General features: G+C 40.8%; 1 protein-coding gene across 4 annotated transcripts in view; it reads right to left on the bottom strand.

Annotated features, from left to right (window-relative positions):
• Positions 1 to 23,696, bottom strand: part of inpp4b (inositol polyphosphate-4-phosphatase type II B) — a 917,060-nt gene that overhangs the window by 126,698 nt on the left and 766,666 nt on the right. For all 4 annotated transcript variants that reach the window (XM_060851719.1, XM_060851718.1, XM_060851720.1 and 1 more), the window contains one exon: positions 20,050 to 20,227. In XM_060851719.1, the coding sequence (XP_060707702.1) occupies positions 20,050 to 20,227 (178 nt within the window). The remainder of the gene's footprint in view (positions 1 to 20,049; positions 20,228 to 23,696) is intronic.

Here is a 23,696-nt window from a genome sequence, read left to right as displayed (position 1 = left end):
TTCCAGAGTTTGTAATAATGTTCAATCTATCAATAAACATTGAAAATATTTTAGTTCAGTGCTCTGGAAGCGAGAAGCTTAAAATTACACCAATGAAATTCAAAAATGGAGGTTCCAGAACTCGCAATCTAAGACTGCAGCAGAATTGACAATTTTCTTCCCCATGAATGAATCCATATTTGAAGCACAACTATTAAAATGTATCTCCTGTTGTTGTTATTTAAGTAGTGTATAGATTATCAGCTTTTTCCATAATGTCATTTGTCAGGTTGAGTCAGTTCATTGTCACTTGTAGAAGATGATGGCACAAAACTATTGCTGCATTATTTCTCCTAATGATTAAACTGAAAGCCTGCCTGCTAGACCCTGCTTAACCGGCTGTGATTCACATAGCTATTTAGCATTTTTCCTTATTATTTTAATGATTACCATCTTCTTAAAAACAGATGCACTTCATTCTACTACCTTCATATTCTAATATCACAATTTGAATTTTCACCCCAAAAATGTCTTTCAAAGTTAATATTTAATAAGAAAATCTTAGTGGGCAATCCTTTGATATTCACCAATGGTTATCTTGTATTCAGTTTCCTTCTTCAAAATATCAAACTCTTTTTCCAATATTGCAGTTAACTGACGTGATTCATTCAAAAGCCATTTTGTGTGATAACCTGATCTTTTCTGCACACAGGTAGGAAATAAAGCAAAGTTTTAACCACATTCTTGCATGCTGTTAAAAACCATTTTGTTGTTAATCAACCAGAAAGCTTGTTGTCAGCCCTACCAATGCAGTGCTAATTTATCACAATATGTCTAATACAAGTAAATAACACGTTAACACAAAACAATAAAAATTACAATTGAAAAAAATGGGATTTTTTTTCAATACTAAGTAATATCTGGTCACTCAGGGAAAGATTGCTAATTTGTGCTACACCTTGTCAGATGTCTCCCTCTATATTTCTGTAATCTGGCATGAGAGTACCAAACCCCACTGGATGACCAAGTTAAGTTTGATTCTAAATGCATTTAAGTTGATCCTCATGCTCTTATCAGAAGAAGATTAGGCTTCGTCAGTTTAAAAATGAAGCTAAGGTGGAGAACGATAGAGAACACTGATTTCTGGTAAGCATTATTTGCGTCATTAATTATAAAAGAGGAATGAACACTTAAAAACGAATTGGAAACAATTGGAAAGAGTTGTCCTAGAGTACTGAAAAGTCATCATTTCAAAAATCATACATTGCACTATCAATTTTCTTGATCTGGACTGAAGTTATCAGATGTAACTATCAAGGAGAAATGCCTCAAGAATAGACAGCTCCCTTAGGCAAACTGATGATGTTCCGATCTATTATGAGGCACATACGGATTTGTTGGCACTCACTTTAACATTTTAACTTCTTGAGAACAATAATGAAGTTTCACAGATGCCTGGTTAAAGCTCCTACTGAAGTTGAAGTGCAAAGAATTAAAATTGTTCAATTTCAGTTTCTGCTATTTCATATTTTCTATACACTAGATGGTGGGAGTGACTAGCTTCAGCCCTGCAGTCTTTCACCAATAAGTAAGTAAGGGCTGAACTTCACCATGTTTTGGCAAAGTGTCATTTTCATCATGTTGCTCTCCACGAGACAAGTTTTCTCATGTTATCATTCCAAACTTGCCTCATTAACTTTCCAACTTGCCCCTATGATACTTCTTGTCCAATGCGAGTGTGATTCTCTAAATCACCATAACCAGAAGTACACAGCACTGCAAGAATATTCTAGGATCCCCGGCTCTGACTCGACCTTTAGAATGCCACTGTGCACCTAAATAGGCGCCATCAGTCTTGAGCTGACCTGAATGGTTTGCAATATTTGTCAAGGGGAAGTTTGTGCTCCATGTTGTGTGCAGGGACCTGGAGGGATGTCTTTTTTGCACTAGATCATCAGAGAAGGCCACAATACGAGACCCTGCCAGCCTTCTTCGGGGTTGCTATCACATCAATATAGTCTCAGCCAGCTGAGGGAATGCCCAGTAGTGTAAGAAGGTCAATGATCATCTTCTTGTCACCACCTTCTCTCCAATATCTCACATTCAGTTTTATATGTAAAATCTTTCCTCTTTTACTGTTACCCATGCAAGTCCCACAGTCCACTGACTCTGCATGGCCTCTGTGCTGTCTACTCATTCACTTGAGATACCTCTCACTTTCCCCCCACCTATACCAGTTATAACAGCTGTGCTTTCATCACACTCAATCCTTCCCTTTCTATCATTCTCAAAGAAATCAGTCCACAAAGAGACAGAAAGAGCCAAGGTAGATGATTGAGTGCCAGACACTCAACACCTTACTCCATACAAGAAGATGATCCTAACCTCGATTGTGCTAAATGGCCAACTGTCTGTACCAAAGGCCTTGGAGTGATATCAGAGGTTTCCTTTGCTGTGACCCCCGGCTGAAGGGTGTCACGTTTGACTTGACTGAGGATTATTTCCCTTAGACGCTGAGACATTGCCATTTGCTTAAATTACATGCAGTGTGTTTGCCCTGTAATCAGATGGCACTTTGTGAGATGTAAGAATGATATACATGATGCCTTGGTGCAACATGTCCACTTTCTTGACTGATGATACTGCTACATGTGACAAACTTCCTGGCTTTCTGTCTGCACAAAAAAGGCATGCCAAGTCAGAAGTACAGTGGACCCATTTGTCTTGGCTAAGTGAGTAAAATGCTTAAAGATAAACCAGTCAACAGCCCTGAGATGCAACCTGGTCCAATCCATGAGCTATATGTCTGTCTGTGCATGCAATGTGTCCTTACAGAAGCATTCCAATGCTAGTTGCTGGTATGCTCCAAGATGCAGCATTATAGTGCAGAAGCATACTATAAGCAGATTGGAGATGTGGCATGATGGTGCAGAGACATTGGGCTGCGTCAAATGTTAGCATTTGTAAACGTGGGCTGCATGCAGTTGCTGCTCATGCCCTGAAATGTTGGTGCCTGGTTTGAAGTGTGTCTAAAGATTCTGGTGGTCCTGAGGCGCAAGTGGTGATCAGGAGTGGACAGGCACTGACTTTCATATCAGTGAATCTTGTTGTCTAGTTTCTATCCAATGGGTAGCTCAATAGGGATTACATATTAATAAACTGATATTAGGTAATGATGAGTGATAACCTCTATTTCTAGGTCTCTCACCACTCACTAATGGGAATTCCATCCAATGTTGGGAACTTAACTGGAAAGTGCGACTCATTGTTCCCAGTGTCAAGAAATGTCTTGCTTGACTTTTCACATGATTTTCCTAGATTTCTCTCTAGTTCTGTCTGGGAAGATTCTGCCCCTTATAAAGATAATGTTGAGGGTGTGGAAAGCACAATGATAGCTAAGGACCGAAGCTGACACCATGAGGGCATTTTTATCAGTGACTCATTGTTCATTTGAAATTTTGTGAACAGCATTCAAACTGAGGCCAAAATGCAATTTTCAATGAATCTTGCAAATGGGTACACATAATGTCTATTATAAGGTAAAGATTCTGAAAAAGGTTAAGGTTTGGGGTACATTGGCTCTACTCATTCTTTGGGTGGAGTCAAAGATTTCTACTCTACCCCTACTAGTGAGTAAATGTATCTGTATCAGCTCTCTTTGGTCCTAGTAATTCTGACCAAATGTAGCTGCTGTCATATAATAAACCTTAATGCCATCTAAGAACAGTGCCTCTTCTCTAGATATTCTTTTGTGGATATCCTTGAGCACTAATCATTAGATAGGATCAAGAAGATCGGCAACAAACTACTCATACAGCCCTTATCTGGTAACACACACTGAAAGAAATGGAAAACACCATAAAGGCCAGTCGGGGTCATTAGGAGAATATTACCAGGTTTTGCCAATGACACCCACTATGAAGAGAATAAATCCAGAAGGAAAGAAAATAAAATCAAGCAATTGAGTTTATTGCTTTAAGTGCATTACAGCTTTAAGACTCAGAAAAACAATCAGCAGCACAAGGGCAGGAACTGGCAGAGGCAGACAGCAGAAGCAAAATGGTACTCAAAATTCACTTAATTCAGAGGCTGGGAAAGAAGCACTGGGACAACAACATGGGATAGGAAAAGAGAGAAAAGCCAGCTATGCATAGAAAACTCAGAGGCCTTAATGAAAGAGGCTCTGGATGGAGAAAACTAAGACTCTAGAAAGTGATCACGAAGGGAAAAGGTTAATAACATGATGCAAAATGGCACAAAGACCAGAAATGAAAGGCAAAGGAGCATGAAACAGTGTTCTCACCTCTCAGAACAAACATCGACATCACGGATATTGGGCTTCATGATATACAGCTGCATGAGATCGTGAATGGTCCAGAAAAGAAATTTGAACTAGGGCGATGGAATTGGAAAGGCATTTATATTAGAAGAAAATAATTAAATTTAAACAAGTGGAGTGAAACAGTCTGGCAGAAGAAGAAAAGTCAGAAAAAACATTGAAAACCTAAAAGGACTGGGATTCAATAAAGAAGCAGTGATTTTGATAGGAAGGTGTATAAAGGCTACCAACACAGAACTTATTAAAAAGTATTTGTGCAGAAGAACCTGGTTAATGTTTTCAGCTATGACAGGTGGGAGAACATCCACTTTAATCAGAAAGAAAAGGGAAAACTCTACCTAAGCTGCAGAAAGCAGGAAAACAAAAATAAGTAGAAGGCAGCTATTATTTTGATCAATAATAATGTGGGAACGCCAGAAAAAAGGTGGGAAAGCCAAGTATTGCAGAGATGTAATATTACAAGGACACAAATTTAGAAACTTTGAAAGCAGTGAACTGCCACAGAACAGCTGATAATAAAGTTAAAAGATTTATTGAAGAATTCAATACAGTATTACAGAGTTAAAACAATAGAGCATCATTGCTGCAATTTAAAGTCTAGCAAGCTCTACAGTCGTTTAACTGTGTGCAGTTTATCTCTTCGAGTTGTTGATTAGGTAGGACATCTTCAGTTACCTCTGACGTCCTACCTAATCAATAACTCGAAGAGATAATTTGCATACAGCTCCATGGGAGCCCAACTGACATCCACAGATCGTGGACATGATAAAGAAGAACAAAACGTCTAGCTTAATCAGACATATTATTCCAAAAATCAGACTATCTATTCCAATTAGAAAGCAACTGTTCCAGAAACACTAAATACAGAAATAAAGAAATTTTTTTCAACAGAGCAGCTGTCTGGTTAAAGGTTCTCCAGATTGGTTATTTTACTAAATATTTCTACAAAGAATGAGATCTTTCACAAAGGATTTCCAGCAAATAATAGAACGAACAACAGAGAGATGATCCACAGATCAGAATCGCAGTCAACCCTCAAGCAAGAGAACGTCCATTCTATCTTCATACTTGCGAGTGTTTTCTGAGCAAGTGTAAAACATCAAGACCACCTGCACTCATAAGGTGAGGGACATGAAGGGAGGTATTGTAGTGCCAAATGCAATACAATATATATTTACATATTAATCCATTATGGGTCAACTGTAAGGAAAATACTTGGAGGACAATGTTATGAAGTAATAGTTCTGTCAGGGTTAATGTATAATTCGCCATAGTCTCACCAGACCATAGGGTTGCTCTCTTGTTAGAGAGAGATGACTGGTAATGGCTTAACCGGAGGGTCACCACACTTCAGGCGAGGGGAGAGGTTGAGAAGGAGAGTCCAGAGTAACCTCAGTTGGTGCAGGAATTGAACCCATGCTGCTGGCATCAGTCTGCAATACAAACCATCCAGCCAATTAAGCTAACGTTTATTGGACTGTAGAGAAAAGGAGCTTTATTTAAAACAGTGGTAAGTTATCAATTAATTCCTAAAATCAAAAGAAAACATTCAATTTTCATATCCGGCTGTCACTATATGGTTCATACATAGAGGGTGCATGGGTATGGAAGTGACATATCTTGGCATGAGGGCATGACTGGTGAACAGAGAAGCATAGCATTTGGGTTGTTTTGGGGCATATTTTAGTGTATTGGACATAAGAGATGATAGTGGATAAGAGAGGGAATAAAGTGTGTGAGAAGTCAATGGAGGGTCTTTTAATTGGGTTATGTCCCATAGCACTAAGTCCCACAACATGATGGGTCCTTTAAAACTGTCTCGCTTAGCACCTAGCACCCTCTGTGGTTGCCTCTGACACTTTTCCAGAACCTTCCTGTCAGTAACAAAGATCGCATTCTTGCAGGCACCTTCGCCAGAGGCAGGCAGGCAGGCTGAGCTGAGAACTTTTGTAATTCTTGCTCCTATCTCGAGCAAGAAAGTCTGGCTCATGATAGCTGATGTCAACTATGCTTACTCCCATTCACATGTGACCAACTTCAATAAGCAGTTCCCTGTCTATCTCAGACCAACTGCACTCAATTACTTTCACCACAGTCATAGGCAACGCAGCAATAAACAAGGACCTACTTAGCATGTACAACTTAACCACTGAATGGTAAACTCACTAATCTCAAATTAAACTTTTAATCAATGCATAAAATTGACAATAAAATCTGGAATGAATATTAGACAGTGTCACTCAAATCATTAAGGTCACATCAAGCAAATCGATCACAGCAACCAGGTTAATAAAGAAGTCTCTCTCTCTCTCTTCATTTTCTGGATTAGTGGTGCTGGAAAAGCACAGCAGTTCAGGTAGCATCCGAGGAACAGTAAAATCGACGTTTCAGGCAAAAGCCCTTCATCAGGAATACAGGCAGAGTGCCTGAAGGGTGGAGAGATAAATGAGAGGAGGGTGGGGGTGGGGAGAAAGTAGCATAGAGTACAATAGGTGAGTGGGGGAAGAGGATGAAGATGATAGGTCGGGGGGAGGGTGGAGTGGATTGGTGGAAAAGAAGATAGGCAGGTAGGACAAGCCATGGGGACAGTGTTGAGCTGGAAGTTTGGAACTGGGGTGAGGTGGGGGAAGGGGAAATGAGGAAACTGTTGAAGTCCACATTGATACCCTGGGGTTGAAGTGTTCCAAAGTGGAAGATGAGGCGTTTTTGTTCCTCCAGGTGTCAGGTGGTGAGGGAGCGGCTGTGAAGGAGGCCCCACTCACCTATTGGACTCTATGCTACTTTCTCCTCACCCCACCCTCCTCTCATTTATCTCTCCACCCTTCAGGCACTCTACCTGTATTCCTGATGAAGTTCCTTGGATGCTGCCTGAACTGCTGTGCTTTTCCAGCACCACTAATCCAGAATCTGGTTTCCAGCATCCGCAGTCATTGTTTTTACCTCTCTCTCTCTCCATTATCTAAGTTTTCATGAACTTGCACAAAATTTGAAATCAAGCCCAAATTGTGACAAGTTACAGTCCAAGTGTTACTTCACCAGCAGAGATATTCAGGTTTATAGAACTTAGATCCTGTGTTTCATTAAATATAATGCCCACTACTCTAATTACACTGCTACTGATTTTAAAACCCATTGACTTCAGAACATCTCATTAAACTATATTTACATAAACATTACAATATTCATTCAACACAACCTGACAGGTCAGGGGACCAGTTTTTATGTTCATTATTAATGTGAAATTTGTCCAGTTTCAACTAAAATAAAGAACAAAAAATGAGTTACTAGTTATAGTATGGGAATTGGACTCCAAGCATGATTTAATTATGAGTTTTTGTAAATTGATTTTTAGTTTTTGCTTTTGTAGAATTTTAAAGTCTTCAACTTTTGTTAATACTAATACTTACTATTACTTTTATGATAGTTTGCAATGAGAGTGACTATAAAATCACACTTAAATCCATTCTATTTTGATTGATTAGAGGTTTATAATGTTTACTTTACAAAAATGTTATTCATTACTCTTTTAGAAAGTTGTCTTTTTTGATGATGGGGTAGAAGATCTTCTAATTCTTCAAATGCAGTAACTTCATTAAGGTATCATTACTATCACTGTAACTTTATTAGCTAATGTGGAACATTTATGACTTAGGCTGAAAATCGACAATTGAATCATCAATGGAGGTATTCAGATCGTTGGACTTTTCAGTAGATTATATGACAAAATAAATTGAAAATATAATCAGTAAATGAGAGAGTTTTGCAAAAACAACAGGCGAGCTATCTTTCTTTGTAGTACTCGTCTCCCAGGCAGAATTTGAGACAAACATCCCAAATTCAATCTGCAGTTATTTTATGAAAGCATCATATTGGTAAAGAGAGGATTCCAAGTTCGGGTCAAAGGATATTAGATCCATTACGTAACAATGCATAATATTATATGTTAATAAGGAGCCTAATACCTTAGAAAGGACCCCAATTGGAAGATGATCAGCAATAAGTGAAGTAGTTGTCAGGCCTGCTCCACTTATATTTGTTTAGTTTACAAACAGCGTAACCAGTTTAAATATACTGCTGGAAGTCTCAGTTAATGTTTGGGAGGAACAAGGATTAGAGGAACAGGATTTCTTCTTTTGAATCATTTTCACTATTACAGGCTGCTGCCAACTCCCACCAGTCCCTTTTCTAATCTTCTCTGACACCATTTGGACTTATTTCTGAGTCACTGCCAGCCATGTTTAAGGCCCAAACTGGAGCAGAATATACAGAGGAACCTCAATTATCCAAACGGGATGGGCGGGCAGTATTTATTTTTGGATAACTGATTGCTCGGATAACTGATTCAATGCCTCTCCTTTGGGGCTGGGAGTTTTCTGAAGTTTTCTTTTTCCTTGCTCTACCTGCCTTGCTCCCTCTCTCTGTCTCAGGGTTTGTTTCCGAGCAGACACCGACTTGTGTGTAACGGACCTGCAGCATTGCTGAAGCCTCTTCCCTGCTTCACATCAATGGGATTGACAGAGTGAGCACTTGCTATGTCTGCTCCTTGTTCAGGAGACTAGGCAGCAGCACACAGTGCAAACCACCTCCCTCCATCCCACCTGCCCGGGTGCTTTCAACTCTCCACGTTTCCAGCCAGCGGATGGGAGTGAAGTGGCCAGATGCCTCTTATTTCTTCTCCCCAGTGGAACTCCAGAACAAAATGAAATAACGGAATGGAGACGGCAGCCAGACTGGACACCAACAGCAAGACTGCTGCTGCCTTTGGCGGGTGAGTCTCAAATTAACGCACGCACACACACCTTTTCGACAAGTTCCTACTCTGCCCTGTTTAAAAGACAATACAAACATGAATAAGAAATGTTTGGAGGTCTATAGGCCAAACACAGGCAAACGGAACTCGTTTAATTTGGGAACATTGTAGGTGTGGACTAGTTGGATCAAATAGGCTGTTTATGTGCTATATGGCTTTTTGACTCTATATCAATTTCCTTTCAAGAGTAACAAGAAAGACCAAAGGAATGCTACTTATTAAGATAAACCGGTACTCATGGCACAGATTCAATGAGAAATACCTCAATTCTATGTTACAGTTTCTTGTTTAAATGATAAATTCTCTAGATAAGTTTTCTGGATCTTTGAAGACTAATATGATAAATAGAGTAATTTAAATACTCCAAATTTCCAGCAATGACTTAGTTTCACTAATTATCCAAAAGCCAGATCTGTTCTATTAGTTTCAAGTGTAGTTTTCTGATTGGTTGAGCTTCAACAAATGGATTTAAGATTGATTTAATTTACATGAATGCATCAAACTCTCCTCTTTTTGCATTCCTTGCTGAACAATCCACTTTTTAGTATTAAAAGACAAAAAATACTTTAATTTAACATTATTAATATAATTCACAAATATTAGACATATTATTAATCAGATGACCTTAAAGTTTACTTTTATAAGACCAATCTGAATTATTCACTCTCCAGAATGGTTACCTTAAACTGCACTTCAGATTTAACAGAGTTAGTGTCTTATACAGCTTCATTATCTGCTGATGATTTCTATTCAAATTCTCTTACAATACAATCAAGTATGTTATTTATCATTTTGTCTAATTCTTATTTAGATTATATTGTGTCTTACTATTTATTCCATTTTCACATTGAACATTATTTTCAAACTGAGAGATATGGGGTTCAATACTATAGTGATTTTGCTCATCACTTCCTTTAAGGCATGTGGATGGTTGTTATTTTAGTCTGGTACTGGCGGCTGTCAGTAACAAACATTTTTGTAACCATTTCCACTCTTAACCATACGCCTATGGCTACCTGGAATCTCATCTCCAATTTGAGCTTATCTTCAACCTCTTCTTGACAAGTTGATTTCAAAAACTCTGAAATTTTTATTCATCCTGTCAATCAACCAACTTAACCTTGGGGATCCATGCATTCAAGCTTTCAGTCAGTTATCCCATTCCAAATGCTATGGTGCATAACTATGGGGCATCATTGGGTAAGAGGTCAAGCATGAAAGCTGTTCATTAACACTGAGGGTTTCAACACAAAGCAACTAAAATGGTGTTACCACGTAATATAATGAATGATGAGCAAGATTAAACATTGGCATGTGTGAGGTATGAGTTTACTTTACTCTGTCCCTGTTTTTAAATGTCACAGCCAAAAATTGGAAAATGGATTGAGGCCCTCCCTGGCAAATCCCTGCCTATTTTAGATCAAGCAATCATTTCAGGCAAAAGTGGAAAAGACAACCAGGAGAGCTTGCTGAATGATGGGCGAGTATATTCAAATTAAACCATAAGGCAAAATGATGTCATATCTTCCAAAATTAACATCCAAGCAACTCAGAATACTGACAATGCCTACATATTATTAGGTGTCAGGCTTTGATAAATATGATAAAATGTTTTTAAAAGTGATATGGCCCACAAGTGGTGGTATAAATTGTAACAATGTGGGGTCTTCATCTCCAATATGCAAAACTTCATGGGTTTACTATCTAACTTATCTAGTTAACGTGGTTTGAGATATTCTAGCAAACAATCCAGTGGAAAAAATAATTATTTTCTAGGATTGAATAGAAGATCAGATAAAGAAACAGTCTGAGACCACATGTTTGAAGGACTGGATAACAGTCAAAATCGAGTTGATCAGTGGTAAGTAACTTTCATATCATACATCCCCAGGCATTGAGAATCACCAACAAAAAGTTGAACCACATCTCCTTGACATTCAATAGCATTACCATCATCAATAATATGGAGTTTACCATTGATATGAAACTTAACTGAACTAGTCTAACTACAATCATATGTCAAAGGATAAGTTTTCTGCAGTGAATAACTCATCTTCCAATTCCCAAATGCCTTCTCACCATCTGCAAAGTACAAATCAGAGATAAGGTGGAATGCTTTCCATTTGCCTGGATAAGTTCAGTTCCATTGAAATTGGAAGAACTTTAAACATTAACTCCCTCCACCATCATTGCAATGTTAAATCTCACAACACCAGGTTATAGTCTAAAGGGTTTATTTGCAAGTACAAGCTTCCAGAGCGCTGCTCCTTCATCAGGTAATTCATGGGACAGGATCATGAGGACACAATTTATAGTGTATGACACTTTGTTCTTTTACATGATGCAATGTATTGAACAAACCTTGATTGCTGTTAAGTCTTTAATCACCAAGATGGAGTTGCAGGTTTCAATTCATTAATATATAAATCCCAGAACTTCTTTCAAGTCACATTCCTGAGATAACTTAAGGTTTTACAAAAAAAGGTGACATCTCAGCTCAGGTAATGCATTAAAGGTGTGAGGTCAGAGTCTGTTTGTATTCCAACCTTGAGTCAGACTGGTTCTATTTCCAAAGTAGGAATTTATAAAATATCACATGGACTGACTGCATACAGATTGTGTGCTTTTTTAAAAACTAAAATAGAATGTTTTGCAAATCTGCAAATGAAAATTCACTCCATTGACTTATTTGTGACATGTGTGCATGCATGTGTGTGTGAGTGAGTGAGTGAGTGAGCGAGAGAGAGAGTGAGTGAGTGAGTGAGATAGCATGTGTGTGGCTGGGAGAGAGGGAAAGAATGTGTGAGCATATGGACAAGAGCAGGTGGCTGGGAAAATCAACATATCCAAAATATTCCTCCAAGCTCAGCAAAACTCTGACTTGGAAATATACTACTCTTACTTCATTAATGCTGCATCAAAATCTCATACTTTCTGACGAATAGCATGGTGGGAGTCCTTTCATTACATGTACTGCAGTGTTTTAAGGATGTTCCTGGTCACTTGCACCAAAGGTGGCACATAACTCCCCTCTTGGCACATGTTGTGAATAAATAAAATGAAAATCAAAATCATTAAAATGTGAACCTTATCTTTGGCCTTAAATAACTGATGCCTGTATGGTACCTTTAATGCAGCAGAACATCTGAAGTTGCTTCACAGGAACATTATCAAATTAAATTTGTTACTGAGCAACATAAGGTTTTGATTTATAGTTTGACCAAAGGGGTTAGGTTATAATTAATCACTGGAGAAGATAAGGGAGGTAAAAGGACAAACATATCAGTGGAGGCTTGGCAGATAAAGACATCAAACAGCAATGTGAGAAAACCGGAAAATGTCAAGATAGAGGATTCTGAATGGCAGAGCAGCCTTAATTGGCCAAATGATCTACTCCTGCTTCTATTTTCCATGTTTCTTTGCATACTGTATATTATTATCATCTCCGATTTAGGATGTGACTGTGACAGAGTTCATGAACATGTCCTCTCAAGTCCAAGAATACAGATGTAATAGTGTTTGCTGTATTTGGAATTATGTTTGCTTTTTTCTTTTGCGTTGTTGCAGACCTTTTGTCTGGCAGTACTTATTTCAGTTGTTAAATAAAAAGGAAGAGTTACTAGCTGCATCAATGCATCAATTATTCAGATCATCTCCTGTCCAAATCCTTTCCTCTCAGTGATAGTCAATGCATAGAAGTATGGATATAGGATACTTAGAAAACTAGTAATATATTGCCTTCTCTCAAATGAAAAGTGATGTTCTTGAAGTTCGTCAAGGTAGTACTCCTGAGAAAAATGGTATTCACTTTCATAGATATATAAGCAAGCTATGCCTAAGTGTTGTGAGGAGGTTCATATTAAGACAGGCTGAAGATTAGAGCATGGTTTAAAATGCTACAGATTAAAATGCTACTGTTAAGTTTTCAAATTACATTAATGTTGGGATGTCATGTTGGGTTTTCGCAGGACATTGATGATGGCTCTTCAGGAGTACAGTGTCCAGTTTTGGCCACTCTGTTACAGGAAATCTATCATTAAGCTGGAAAGGATTCAGAAAAGATTTACCAGAATGTTGCTGGGAATGGATGGTTTGAGTTATAAGGAGAGGCTGGATAGGTTGTAATCCTTTTCACTGGTGTGTAGAGGTTAAGGAGTGACCTTATAGAGGATTATAAAATCATGAGTGATTGATAAGGTGAATGACATGTGCCTTTTACATAGGGTGGGGGATTTCAAGACTAAGAGATCCATTTTTAAGGTGAGAGAAGAAGATTTAAGATAGACATGTGAGGCAACTTTTTTTACACAGAGAGTGGTTCATGTGTGGAATGAACCTCCAGAGGAAGTGGTGGATGTGGATACAGTTATGATGTTTAAAAGACATTTGTATAAGCACATGAATAAGAAATGCTCGGAGGCCAAGCGCAGGCAGGTGAGACTAGTTTAGTTTGGGATTATGGTCGGCATGGATTGATTGGATCAAAAGGTCTGAATCTATACTTGTATGACTGCACTATTTAGAGCCTTTGGCCACACACTATCAGATGGAATAACATTTGTGCTTTATTAACAATCTGCCATGTCAGATCATCGTGTGTATATAATTATACCCTGCTGGGTCACTGAAGTAAAACATCAGTTTAATTTTCTGTGATAACTCTACCAAACTTCAACCAAAAGCTGGACAGTTACCACCATTCAAGGACTTCATCAATCCTGATTTGGAAAAAAGGGCACAAGAGATATATTAAATATTATCTTCCCTCTGATTTCCTCTCTTCTTTGTGGAGATATGCCACCAACAACAGAAGTGCAACTGAGGTTGGTAATTTAATTTTCAGGTTCCTGGTAGTGATGATCATCAACATTATGTCCTCGTCCACAAATGTCAATGCAACGGTCAAGAAAGCACAACAAAGTCTCTACTTCCTCAGGAGACTAAGGGAATTTGCTATGTCCACAAGGACTCTTACCAATTTTTATAGGCGCACCTGAGAAAGCATTATATCTGGATGCATCACAGCGTGGTTTGGCATCTGCTGTTCCCAAACCCTCAAGAAACTACAGAGAGTCGTGAACACAGCCCAGTCCATCACACAAACCAACCTTCCATCCATTCACTCTATCTATACTTCCTGCTGCCTCGGCGTAGTAATCAACATAATCAAAGACCCTCCCTGCTCAGCTATACTCTCTTCCATCAGGCAGAAGATGTATAAGTTTGTATATACATATGAATAAATTCAGTAACAGTTTTTTCCCTGTTGGTATTATACCTCTGAATGGAACTCTCAAATTTTAAATGTAATAGTGATCTCGCTTTCTGTGCACCTTTTCTGCAGCTGTAACATTGTATCGTTCACTTGCTCTATTATACCTTGTATGATATGATCTGCCTGTGTTTAATGCAAAACAAAACGTTCCATTGTACCTAGGTATGTGTGACATTAATAAATGAAATCAAATCAACCCCTCCACCTTAGGGAAAAGACCTTAGCAACTTACGTTATCTATACCCCTTATGATTTATGAACCTTTGTAAGGTCACCCCTCAACCTCTACATTCCAGTGAATCCTGTGTAACCTGAACATGATGTCCCAACTCCTATACTCAATGGGCTGAGCAATGAAGGCAAGCTTGGTAAATGCTTTCTTAACCATCCCTTCTACCTGTGATGCAACTTTCAAAGGATATGTCCCTGAACCTAGGTCTCTCTGCTCGACGATACCTACCCAGGGTCCTACCATTAACTGTATCACACCTGCCTTGTTTGTTTTACTGAGAGGCTGAAAAGTTTATTCCTGTTCCTTTGTTTCACCCCAACAACCCTGCTCATCATGGTGCAATATTCTGAAGCATTAACATTACATTAGAAAAGTCATGATAATTTTTCTTCAAGCATGACTTCCTTTTTATTGTAAAAAATGAGGTCTGCAGATGCTGGAGATCACAGCTGCAAATGTGTTGCTGGTCAAAGCACAGCAGGCCAGGCAGTATCTCAGGAATAGAGAATTCGACGTTTCGAGCATAAGCCCTTCATCAGGAATAAGAGAGAGAGAGCCAAGCAGGCTGAGATAAAAGGTAGGGAGGAGGGACTAGGGGGAGGGGCGATGGAGGTGGGATAGGTGGAAGGAGGTCTGAAGAGTTTCTGTGCAGAGGAGATGACCTGGGGGGTGCAGTGAGAGAGGGACTCACTGAAATCCTTGTAGAGGGAGGAAGAGAGCTTCTTCAAGGAAGGCATCCTTGTAAGAGGATTCGCAGTAGGTTAAAATCTTCGAGTAAAAAATGAGGTCTGCAGATGCTGGAGATCACAGCTGCAAATGTGTTGCTGGTCAAAGCACAGCAGGCCAGGCCTTATGCTCGAAACGTCGAATTCTCTATTCCTGAGATGCTGCCTGGCCTGCTGTGCTTTGACCAGCAACACATTTGCAGCTTCCTTTTTATTCACCATTCAGTTAAACTGTGAGCACTGCTCAGGTGGACACAAAGGATCCCACAACAATACTCAAAGTAGAGCAAGGGAAATCTACAATTTCCTGACCAAAATTTATCACTTACAATCACTAGGGGGAAAAAGAATTTCTGCCATTTATCTCTTGCTTCTCACTGCTTTTGGTATAAATTTGCAGTGGATAAAATGCCTAGTGCAGTTTAGCAAAAAAAAAGTGCAATTAAAAAAATGCATTGACAGTGGAGCATATGCAAGTAACCTAATTTGACATTTCATTATAATTGACAATTAACAACCTCAAAATGGGATTGGCAGATTATGTACTGCAGGTCATCACTGCTGTTGTTGTCATTTTTAGGAGGGTCTTTGCTGACTACTTTAATCACTCACCTACATCATCTGGTAGGTCCCATTTAATATACACATAGAGGTTGTTACGCAATACCTGGACAGAACTGGTTGGATCATGTACTGTTCACACACTGCCCAATTTTACTGGAATTACCACTGAACATTAGCCAAGAAGACTAATTACTTCAGTAGAGCCCTCAGAAAATTAATTTAATCTGCTGCCTCACTGGATTCCTTGCTTATGGCTACCATCTCCATCTTACTTTGCTTCCAACTGTGAAGTCTCTGGGGTGTCTGATATTGTATGGGTCTGAATCTAACAACTTGCACTATCCGTTGTTTAACACCCACAACACACCAGTTCCACTCAACTGAGACTTATGCCTCAAAAAAAAACACTAGCTTCCTTCCTGCTCAAATTGGGGTGCATCTGCCTGAAAGTTAAAATCTGCCATTCAAATTCAATTTTCTTTGAATTGTTAACACTGTTTCATGAAACTATTGGCACCATATATGCAAATTAGAATTTCAAACATTTAAGAATTGTCAAGATGTTTTGGGCTAGTCTACAGCTAGCTATAACGATGATTTGTGTTCTTAATGTGCCAGTTAGATGAGAACATATTGAAGGTCAAATTAACATGTCTGCAAATAGATTTTTTTGCACAGACTTTCACTGAGAATAGCCAAGCTGAGAAGCTCTTCTGGGAGAGTAAATGTGAGGATTATTTTTGCTTCATATAAATGGGAGATGCTGGTGTGTGTCCACGATCTCTGGTGTTACCTTGTCCGTTCTATAGAATAATAATCCAAAACAATGAATACCCCTTGAAATGTTCAGTAATGATAAATGGTAGATGTCAGATGTTAGGCTCCTAATAGAGCTGTAAAGTGGATCTTGAAATAAGTTTTGTTTTATTGAAAAAAAATGTTCTGCACTTCCGAAACCACATTAATCTTTTGTTGCCTATTTGTCTTGTGTGCACAATTACCTGCACCTATTCCAAGGCTGGGGTCCCTAGAGTTTGAAGACCACAGAAATACTGCATTTCATCACTTGGAATACAGAACCTGGTGTTGGAATCTAAAAAAAATGTCTTATTGAAGCTTTTCACTGTGCACTCATTGGTACAAATGCAAAAATGCAAATTTCAATGGGAACAATAATTATACTGCATGAGTAAAAGGTTTGGAGATTGCTGGCAAGTGGACTCTGATTGGCTGTGGCATTACCATGGCAAGTGCACCAGGCAGCATATGTCCCCCAAGGTTTATTTTAAATTGAAATAGGTGCAATGTCTGGACATAGAGTCACAGAGTCATAAGAAAATGGTCTTCTGTATATAGCTTCTACATGCACAAGTGAGCCACTGTGCAAGTTTGAATAGTAATCTGAAATTGGTTGCTTTAATTCTTAGCCCATTCCAGATTGTTCAGTAAGTATTGTCCAAGAGGGGAATCACGTATAATTTTAAGCTGTATGTTCTGTATTTTGCAAGGACAGGTTGGTTGAATGCAGAGGGAAAAAGTGAGGACTGTAAATGTTGGATGAAGGGCTTTTGCCCGAAACGTCGATTTTACTGCTCCTTGGATGCTGCCTGAACTGCTGTGCTCTTCCAGCACCACTAATCCAGAATCGGGTTTCCAGCATCTGCAGCCATTGTTTTTACCTTGTAGATGCTGGAAGTCAGAGTCGAGAGTGTAGGGCTGGAAAAGCACAGCAGGTCAGGCAGCATCCGAGGAGCAGGAGAATTGATGTTTTGGGCACAAGCCCTTCATCAGGTGTAAGGCTTGTGGGTTGGGGCTGAGAGATAAATGGGAAGAGGGTGGGGTCAGGGGCAAGATAGGTGGGAAAGCAACAGATGGATGAAGGTAAAGGAGAAGGAGATAGGTCAGAGGGGGGAAGTGATGGACAGATCCGGAGGGCGGTGCCGAGTTGGAGGCTTGGGACTGGGATAATGTGGGAGGAGGGGAAGTGAGGAAGCTGTTGAAATCCACATTTATCCCATGTGGTTGCTGGGCTCCAAGGCGGAACATGAGGCGTCCCTCCTCCAGGTGTCAGGTGGTACCTGTTTGGCAGTGGAGGCGGTCCAGGACCTATATGTCCTTGACAGAGTGGGAGGGGGAGTTGAAGTGTTCAGCCACGGGGCGGTGGGGTTTGTGGGTACATGTGTCCCAGAGAAGTCCTCTGAAATGATCTGCAAGAAGGCGTCCTGTCTCCCCGATGTAGGTGAGACCATACTGTGTGCAACGGATGCAGCAGATGATGGGGCCTTGGACAGAGATGAGGGGAGTGGTGTTGGCGCAGGTTTTGCACTTCTTGCGGTGGCAGGGAAAGGTGCCAGGAGTGGGGTGTTGGCTAGTGGGAGTGTGTGGACCTGAAAAGGGAGTCACGGAGGTAATGGTAGGGGTGGGGGGGAGAAATATATCTGAGGTGATGGGGTCTGTTTGGAGGTGGTAGAAGTGGCAAAAAATGATGTGAATCCGGAAGTTTGTGGGGTGGAAGGTGAGGACCAGGGATTCTGTCCTATGTTGGAGGTTGGGGTTCAAGGGCGGTGGTGCATGAAGTGGAGGAGATGTGCCGGAGGGCATCGTCAACCATGTGGGAAGGGAAGTTGTGATTGTGGAACGAGGAGGGCATCTGGGACTTTGAGGTAGAATTGGTCATCCTGGGAACAGATGCAGTGGAGGTGGAGGAGTTGGGAATAAGGGATGGCATTTTTATAGGAGGTAGGGTGGGAGGAGGTGTAGTCTAGGTAGCTGTGGGAGTTGGTGGGCTTGTAGTATATGTCTGTGGGTAGTCGGTCACCAGAGACAGTGATGGAGAGATTGAGGAAGGGGAGGGAGGTTGCTGAGATGGTCCAGGTGAATTTGAGGTCGGGGTGGAAGGTGAACTGTTCAACCTCCTCGTGGAAACACAAGGCGGCACCAATACAGTCATCAATGTAGCAGAGGAACAGGTTGGGGGGTGGTGCCGGTGTAACTGTGGAAGATGGACTGTTCCATGTATCCAACAAACAGGCAGACATAGCTGGGTCCCATGCGGGTGCCCATGGCTACCCCTTTGGTTTGGTCTAAGTGGAGGATTGGATGGAGAAGTTGTTGTGGGTGAGGACCAGTTCAGCCAGGCAGATGAGGGTGTCAGTGGAAGGGTACTGGTTGGAATGGCATGAGAGGAATAAATGGAGGACTTGGAGACCTTCGTCATGGCAGATGGGTGTGCACAGGGACTAGATGTCCATGGTGAAGATGAGGCATTGGGGGCCGGGGAAATGAAAATCTTGGAGATGGTGAAGGGCATGCGTGCTGTCACAAACATAGGTGGGGAGTTCCTGGACTAAGGGGGATAGGACGGTGTCGAGATAGGAAGAGATGAGTTCGGTGGGACAGGCACAAGACAGGCTGGTTGAGTGCAGCCAGTATTCTGCCTATGACAAACAGCCAACATGCAGCGCTATTTGTGAAAACCCACCAGTTATTGGTAAATGCAGCCTACATGCTTGGTATCACACTAGTACCAGAACATATGTATAATATTACTCATCAGTGCAATAGGCAGGATATCATTGGCCTGATGGCAGCATGGAATTATGACAAAAATCACTTATCCTGCCACTACATTGCAGCAGTGTGAAATGGCTAATTTTATCTGTTACTCAAGTTTCTGAGACTCCTTGCCCTTAGGAGTTAAGAATAAGCACTTTTAAAGAAGGAAAATGGCTGCCTAAGGCCCAATCATTAGCTTTTATGCAATAAAGTGAGCAGTTATCTGATTGAGTAGCCATCATCCCACGTGATAGCTTCAATATTTCCGATTTAGGCATCAAGTGTGGAGATGTTTGGACCCTATTTAAAAGGTTGCAAATAAAGTTAATCTTATAGTTTTAACAAATTACTACTACAATAAAGAGTGCAAAGGTACCTCTGAGAATTTCCTAGCCACCTATGTTGAAACTGTTGACAAAGAAGATTTCCTTCTTAATCCCTGAACTCCCCCTACTGCAATACTCAACCAACTGTAAGCTGTAGAATGAAAAGCTGGCAGCCATCCTGAATAAGAAGTCAATCATGACACAGAGTTAGCACCCCTTTAAAGTAAACAGTCTAAATGCTTACAATTTCACTGAGTGTTTTCAATGAATCCTTGAGACTGTCAGTAGAGTGTTGTCTTGCTGCAGTAAGTAGAAGCTCTGTGTTGCTCAATATGAGCGGTTGAAGCTTATAAATGTTGGTTATTACTTCTTTTGCTTTGGTCGTGTCTTCAGGCGAGTAATAGATATACTGGTATGATGAACTAGAGAAAACAAAACAGAAAACATGATGCACATCAAGTCAAATCAAGTTTATTAGAACAGGAAAAAGTAACAATTTCACTAACTATTGATAGAGTTTAATTTAGGTAAATGTGAGATTTTGCATTTTGGAAAAGCAAATCTTAGCAGGACTTATACACTTAATGCTGAAAATGTGTTGCTGGAAAAGTGCAGCAGGTCAGGCAGCATCCAAGGAGCAGGAGGTTCGACGTTTCGGGCATGAGCCCTTCTTCAGGAAACGTGCCCGAAACGTCAATTCTCCTGTTCCTTGGATGCTGCCTGACCTGCTGCGCTTTTCCAGCAACACATTTTCAGCTCTGATCTCCAGCACCTGCAGACCTCACTTTCTCCTTATACACTTAATGGTAAGGTCCTAGGGAGTGTTGCTGAACAAAGAGACCTTGGAGTGCAGGTTCACAGATCCTTGAAAGAGTCACAGGTAGATAGGATAGTGAAGAAAGGTGTTTGGTATGCTTTCCTTTATTGGTCAGAGTACAGGAGTTGGGAAGTCATGTTGCGGCTGTACAGGACATAGGTTAGGCCACTATTGGAATATTGCATGCAATTCTGGTCTCCTTCATATATCAGAAAGATGTTGTGAAACTTGAAAGAGTTCAGAAAAGATTTACAAGGATGTTGCCAGGATTGGAGGATTTGAGCTATAGGGAGAGGCTGAACAGGTTGGGGCTGTTTTCCCTGGAGTGTCAGAGGTTGATGTTTAATTGGAAGCACTAGCTTTCGGAGCGCCGTTCCTTCATCAGCTGATTGGGAGGAAGATTTTGGAAAGGTGCAGAAGTGACAGGTTTGTTGTTATGGGTGACTTTAACTTCTCTAATATTGATTGGAACCCCCTTGGTTCTAAATAGTTTGGATGGAGCAGCTTTGTCGGGTGTGTCCAGGAGGGATTCCTGACTGAAAATGTAGATAGGCCAACTAGAGGGGAGGCCATATGGGATTTGATGCTTGGCAATGAACCATGCCAGGTGTCAGATCTCTCGGTGGGACAGCATTCCGGTGATAATGATCACAACTCTCTGACCTTTACTAAAGTCATGGAGAGGGATAGGAGCAGATAGTATGGGAAAGTATTTAATTGGGGGAGGAAGATTTATAATACTATCAGGCTGAAACTGGGGCACATAAATTGAGAACAGATGTTCTCAGGGAAATGAAAGACAGAAATGTGGAGGTTGTTTAGGGAACCCGTGCTGACAGTGTTGGATAGATTTGTCCCACTGAGGCAAGGAGGGGATGGTAGTGTGAAGGAACCTTGTGTGTCCTTGTGTGAAGGAACATCTAGTCAAGCGGAAGAAAGAAGCTTACTTAAGATTGAGGCGGCAAGGAAAAGACAGGGCTTTATAGGGTTACAAGGTAGCTGGGAAGGAACTGAAGAATGGAATTAGGAGAGCTAGAAGAGGGCATGAAAAAGCTTTAGTGGGTAGGATTAAGGAAAACCCTAAGGCATTCTACACTTATGTGAGAAACAAGAGGATGGCCAGAATGAGGGTACGGCTGATCAGGGATAGTGGAGGGAACTTGTGCCTGGAGTCAGAGAAAGTCCTTAATGAATACTTTGCTTCAGTATTCACTACTGAGAGGGACCTTGTTGTTTGCGACAACAGTGCAAAACAGGCTGATATGCTCGAACACATCGATGTTAAGAAGGAGGATGTGCTGCAAAGTTTGAAAAACGTAAGGATAGGTAAGTATCCTGGGCCAGATGGGATATACTCAAAGCTCTACAGGAAACAAGGGTAGAGATTGCTACATCTTTGGCAACAATCTTTGCGTCCTCACTGTCCTCTAGAGGAGTGCCAGATGATTGAAGGGTGACAAATAGAGTCATAGAGTCATAGAGATGTACAACACAGAAACAGACTCTTCGGCCCAACTCGTCAAGGCCGATCAGATATCCCAACCTAATCTAGTCCCATTTGCCAGCACCCGGCCCATATCCCTCCAAACCCTTCCTATTCATACACCCATCCAAATGCCTCTTAAATGTTGCAATTATACTAGCCTGCACCACTTTCTCTGGCAGCTCATTCCATACACGTACTATGCTCTGCATGAAGAAGTTGCCCCTTAGGTCTCTTTTTTATCTTTCCCCTCTCACCTTAAACCAATGCCCTCCAGTTCTGGACTCCCCCACCCCAGGGAAAAGACTTTGTCTATTTATTCTAATCGTGCCCCTCATGATTTTATAAACCTCTATAAGGTCACCCCTCAGCCTCCACGCTCCAGGGAAAACAGCTGTAGCCTATTCAGCCTCTCCCTATAGCTCAAATCCTCCAACCCTGGCAACGTCCTTGTAAATGTTTTCTGAACCTTTCTCAGTTTTACAAACATCCTTTGATAGGAAGGAGACCAGAACTGCACACAATATTCCAAAAGTGGCATAACCAATGTCCTGTACAGCTGCAACATGATTTCCCAACTCCTGTACTCAATACTCTGACCAATAAAGGAAAGCATACCAAACAACTTCTTCACTATCCTATCTACCTGTGACTCTACTTTCAAGGAGCTATGAACCTGCACTCCAAGGTCTCTTTGTTCAGCAACACTCCCTGAGACCTTACCATTAAGTGTATAAGTTCCTCCTAAGATTTGCTTTTCCAAAATGCAGCACCTTGCATTTACATAAATTAAACTTCATCTGCCATGTCTCAGCCCATTGGCCCATTTTATCAAGATCCCATTGTAATCTGAGGTGACCTTCTTCACCCTCAATTTTGGTCTAACCTGCAAATTTACTAACTATTCCTCTTATGTTCACATCCAAATCATTTATATAAATAACGAAAAGTAGTGGACCCAGCACCGATCCTTGCGGCACTCCACTGGTCACAGGCCTCCAGTCTGAAAAACAACCCTCCACCATCCCCTCTGTCTTCTACCTTTGAGCCAGTTTGGTACACAATGGCTAGTTCTCCTGTATTCCATGAGATCTAACCTTGCCCACCAGTCTCCCATGGGCAACTTTGTCGAACGCCTTACTGAAGTCCACATAGATCACATCAAAATCCTTTTTGTTACTTCTTCAAAAAAACCTTAATCAAGTTTGTGAGACATGATTTCCCATGCGCAAATCCATGTTGACTATCCCTGATCTGTCCTTGCCTATCCAAATACATGTACATCCTGTCCCTCAGGATTCCCTCCAACAACTTGCCCGCCACCACCGTCACTAGTCTATAGTTCGCTGGCTTGTCCTTACCACCCTTCTTAAACAGTGGCACCACGTTAGCCAACCTCCAGTCTTCCAGCACCTCACCTGTGACTATCGATGTTATTCCCTTGTTCAAAAAAGCTGATAGGGATAATCCTGGGAATTACAGACCAGTCAGTCTTACATCTATGGTGAGTAAATTACTGGAGAGGATTCTGAGGGACAGGATTTGTGATTACTTGGAAAACTATAGTTTGATTAGAGATAGTCAGCATGGC

This window comes from Hemiscyllium ocellatum, chromosome 36 (assembly GCF_020745735.1).
Source record: "Hemiscyllium ocellatum isolate sHemOce1 chromosome 36, sHemOce1.pat.X.cur, whole genome shotgun sequence".
In the NCBI taxonomy this organism is placed as follows: Eukaryota; Metazoa; Chordata; class Chondrichthyes; order Orectolobiformes; family Hemiscylliidae; genus Hemiscyllium; species Hemiscyllium ocellatum.
Note: the sequence above shows the minus strand (reverse complement) of the source record. Positions and strands in the feature narration are given on the sequence as shown.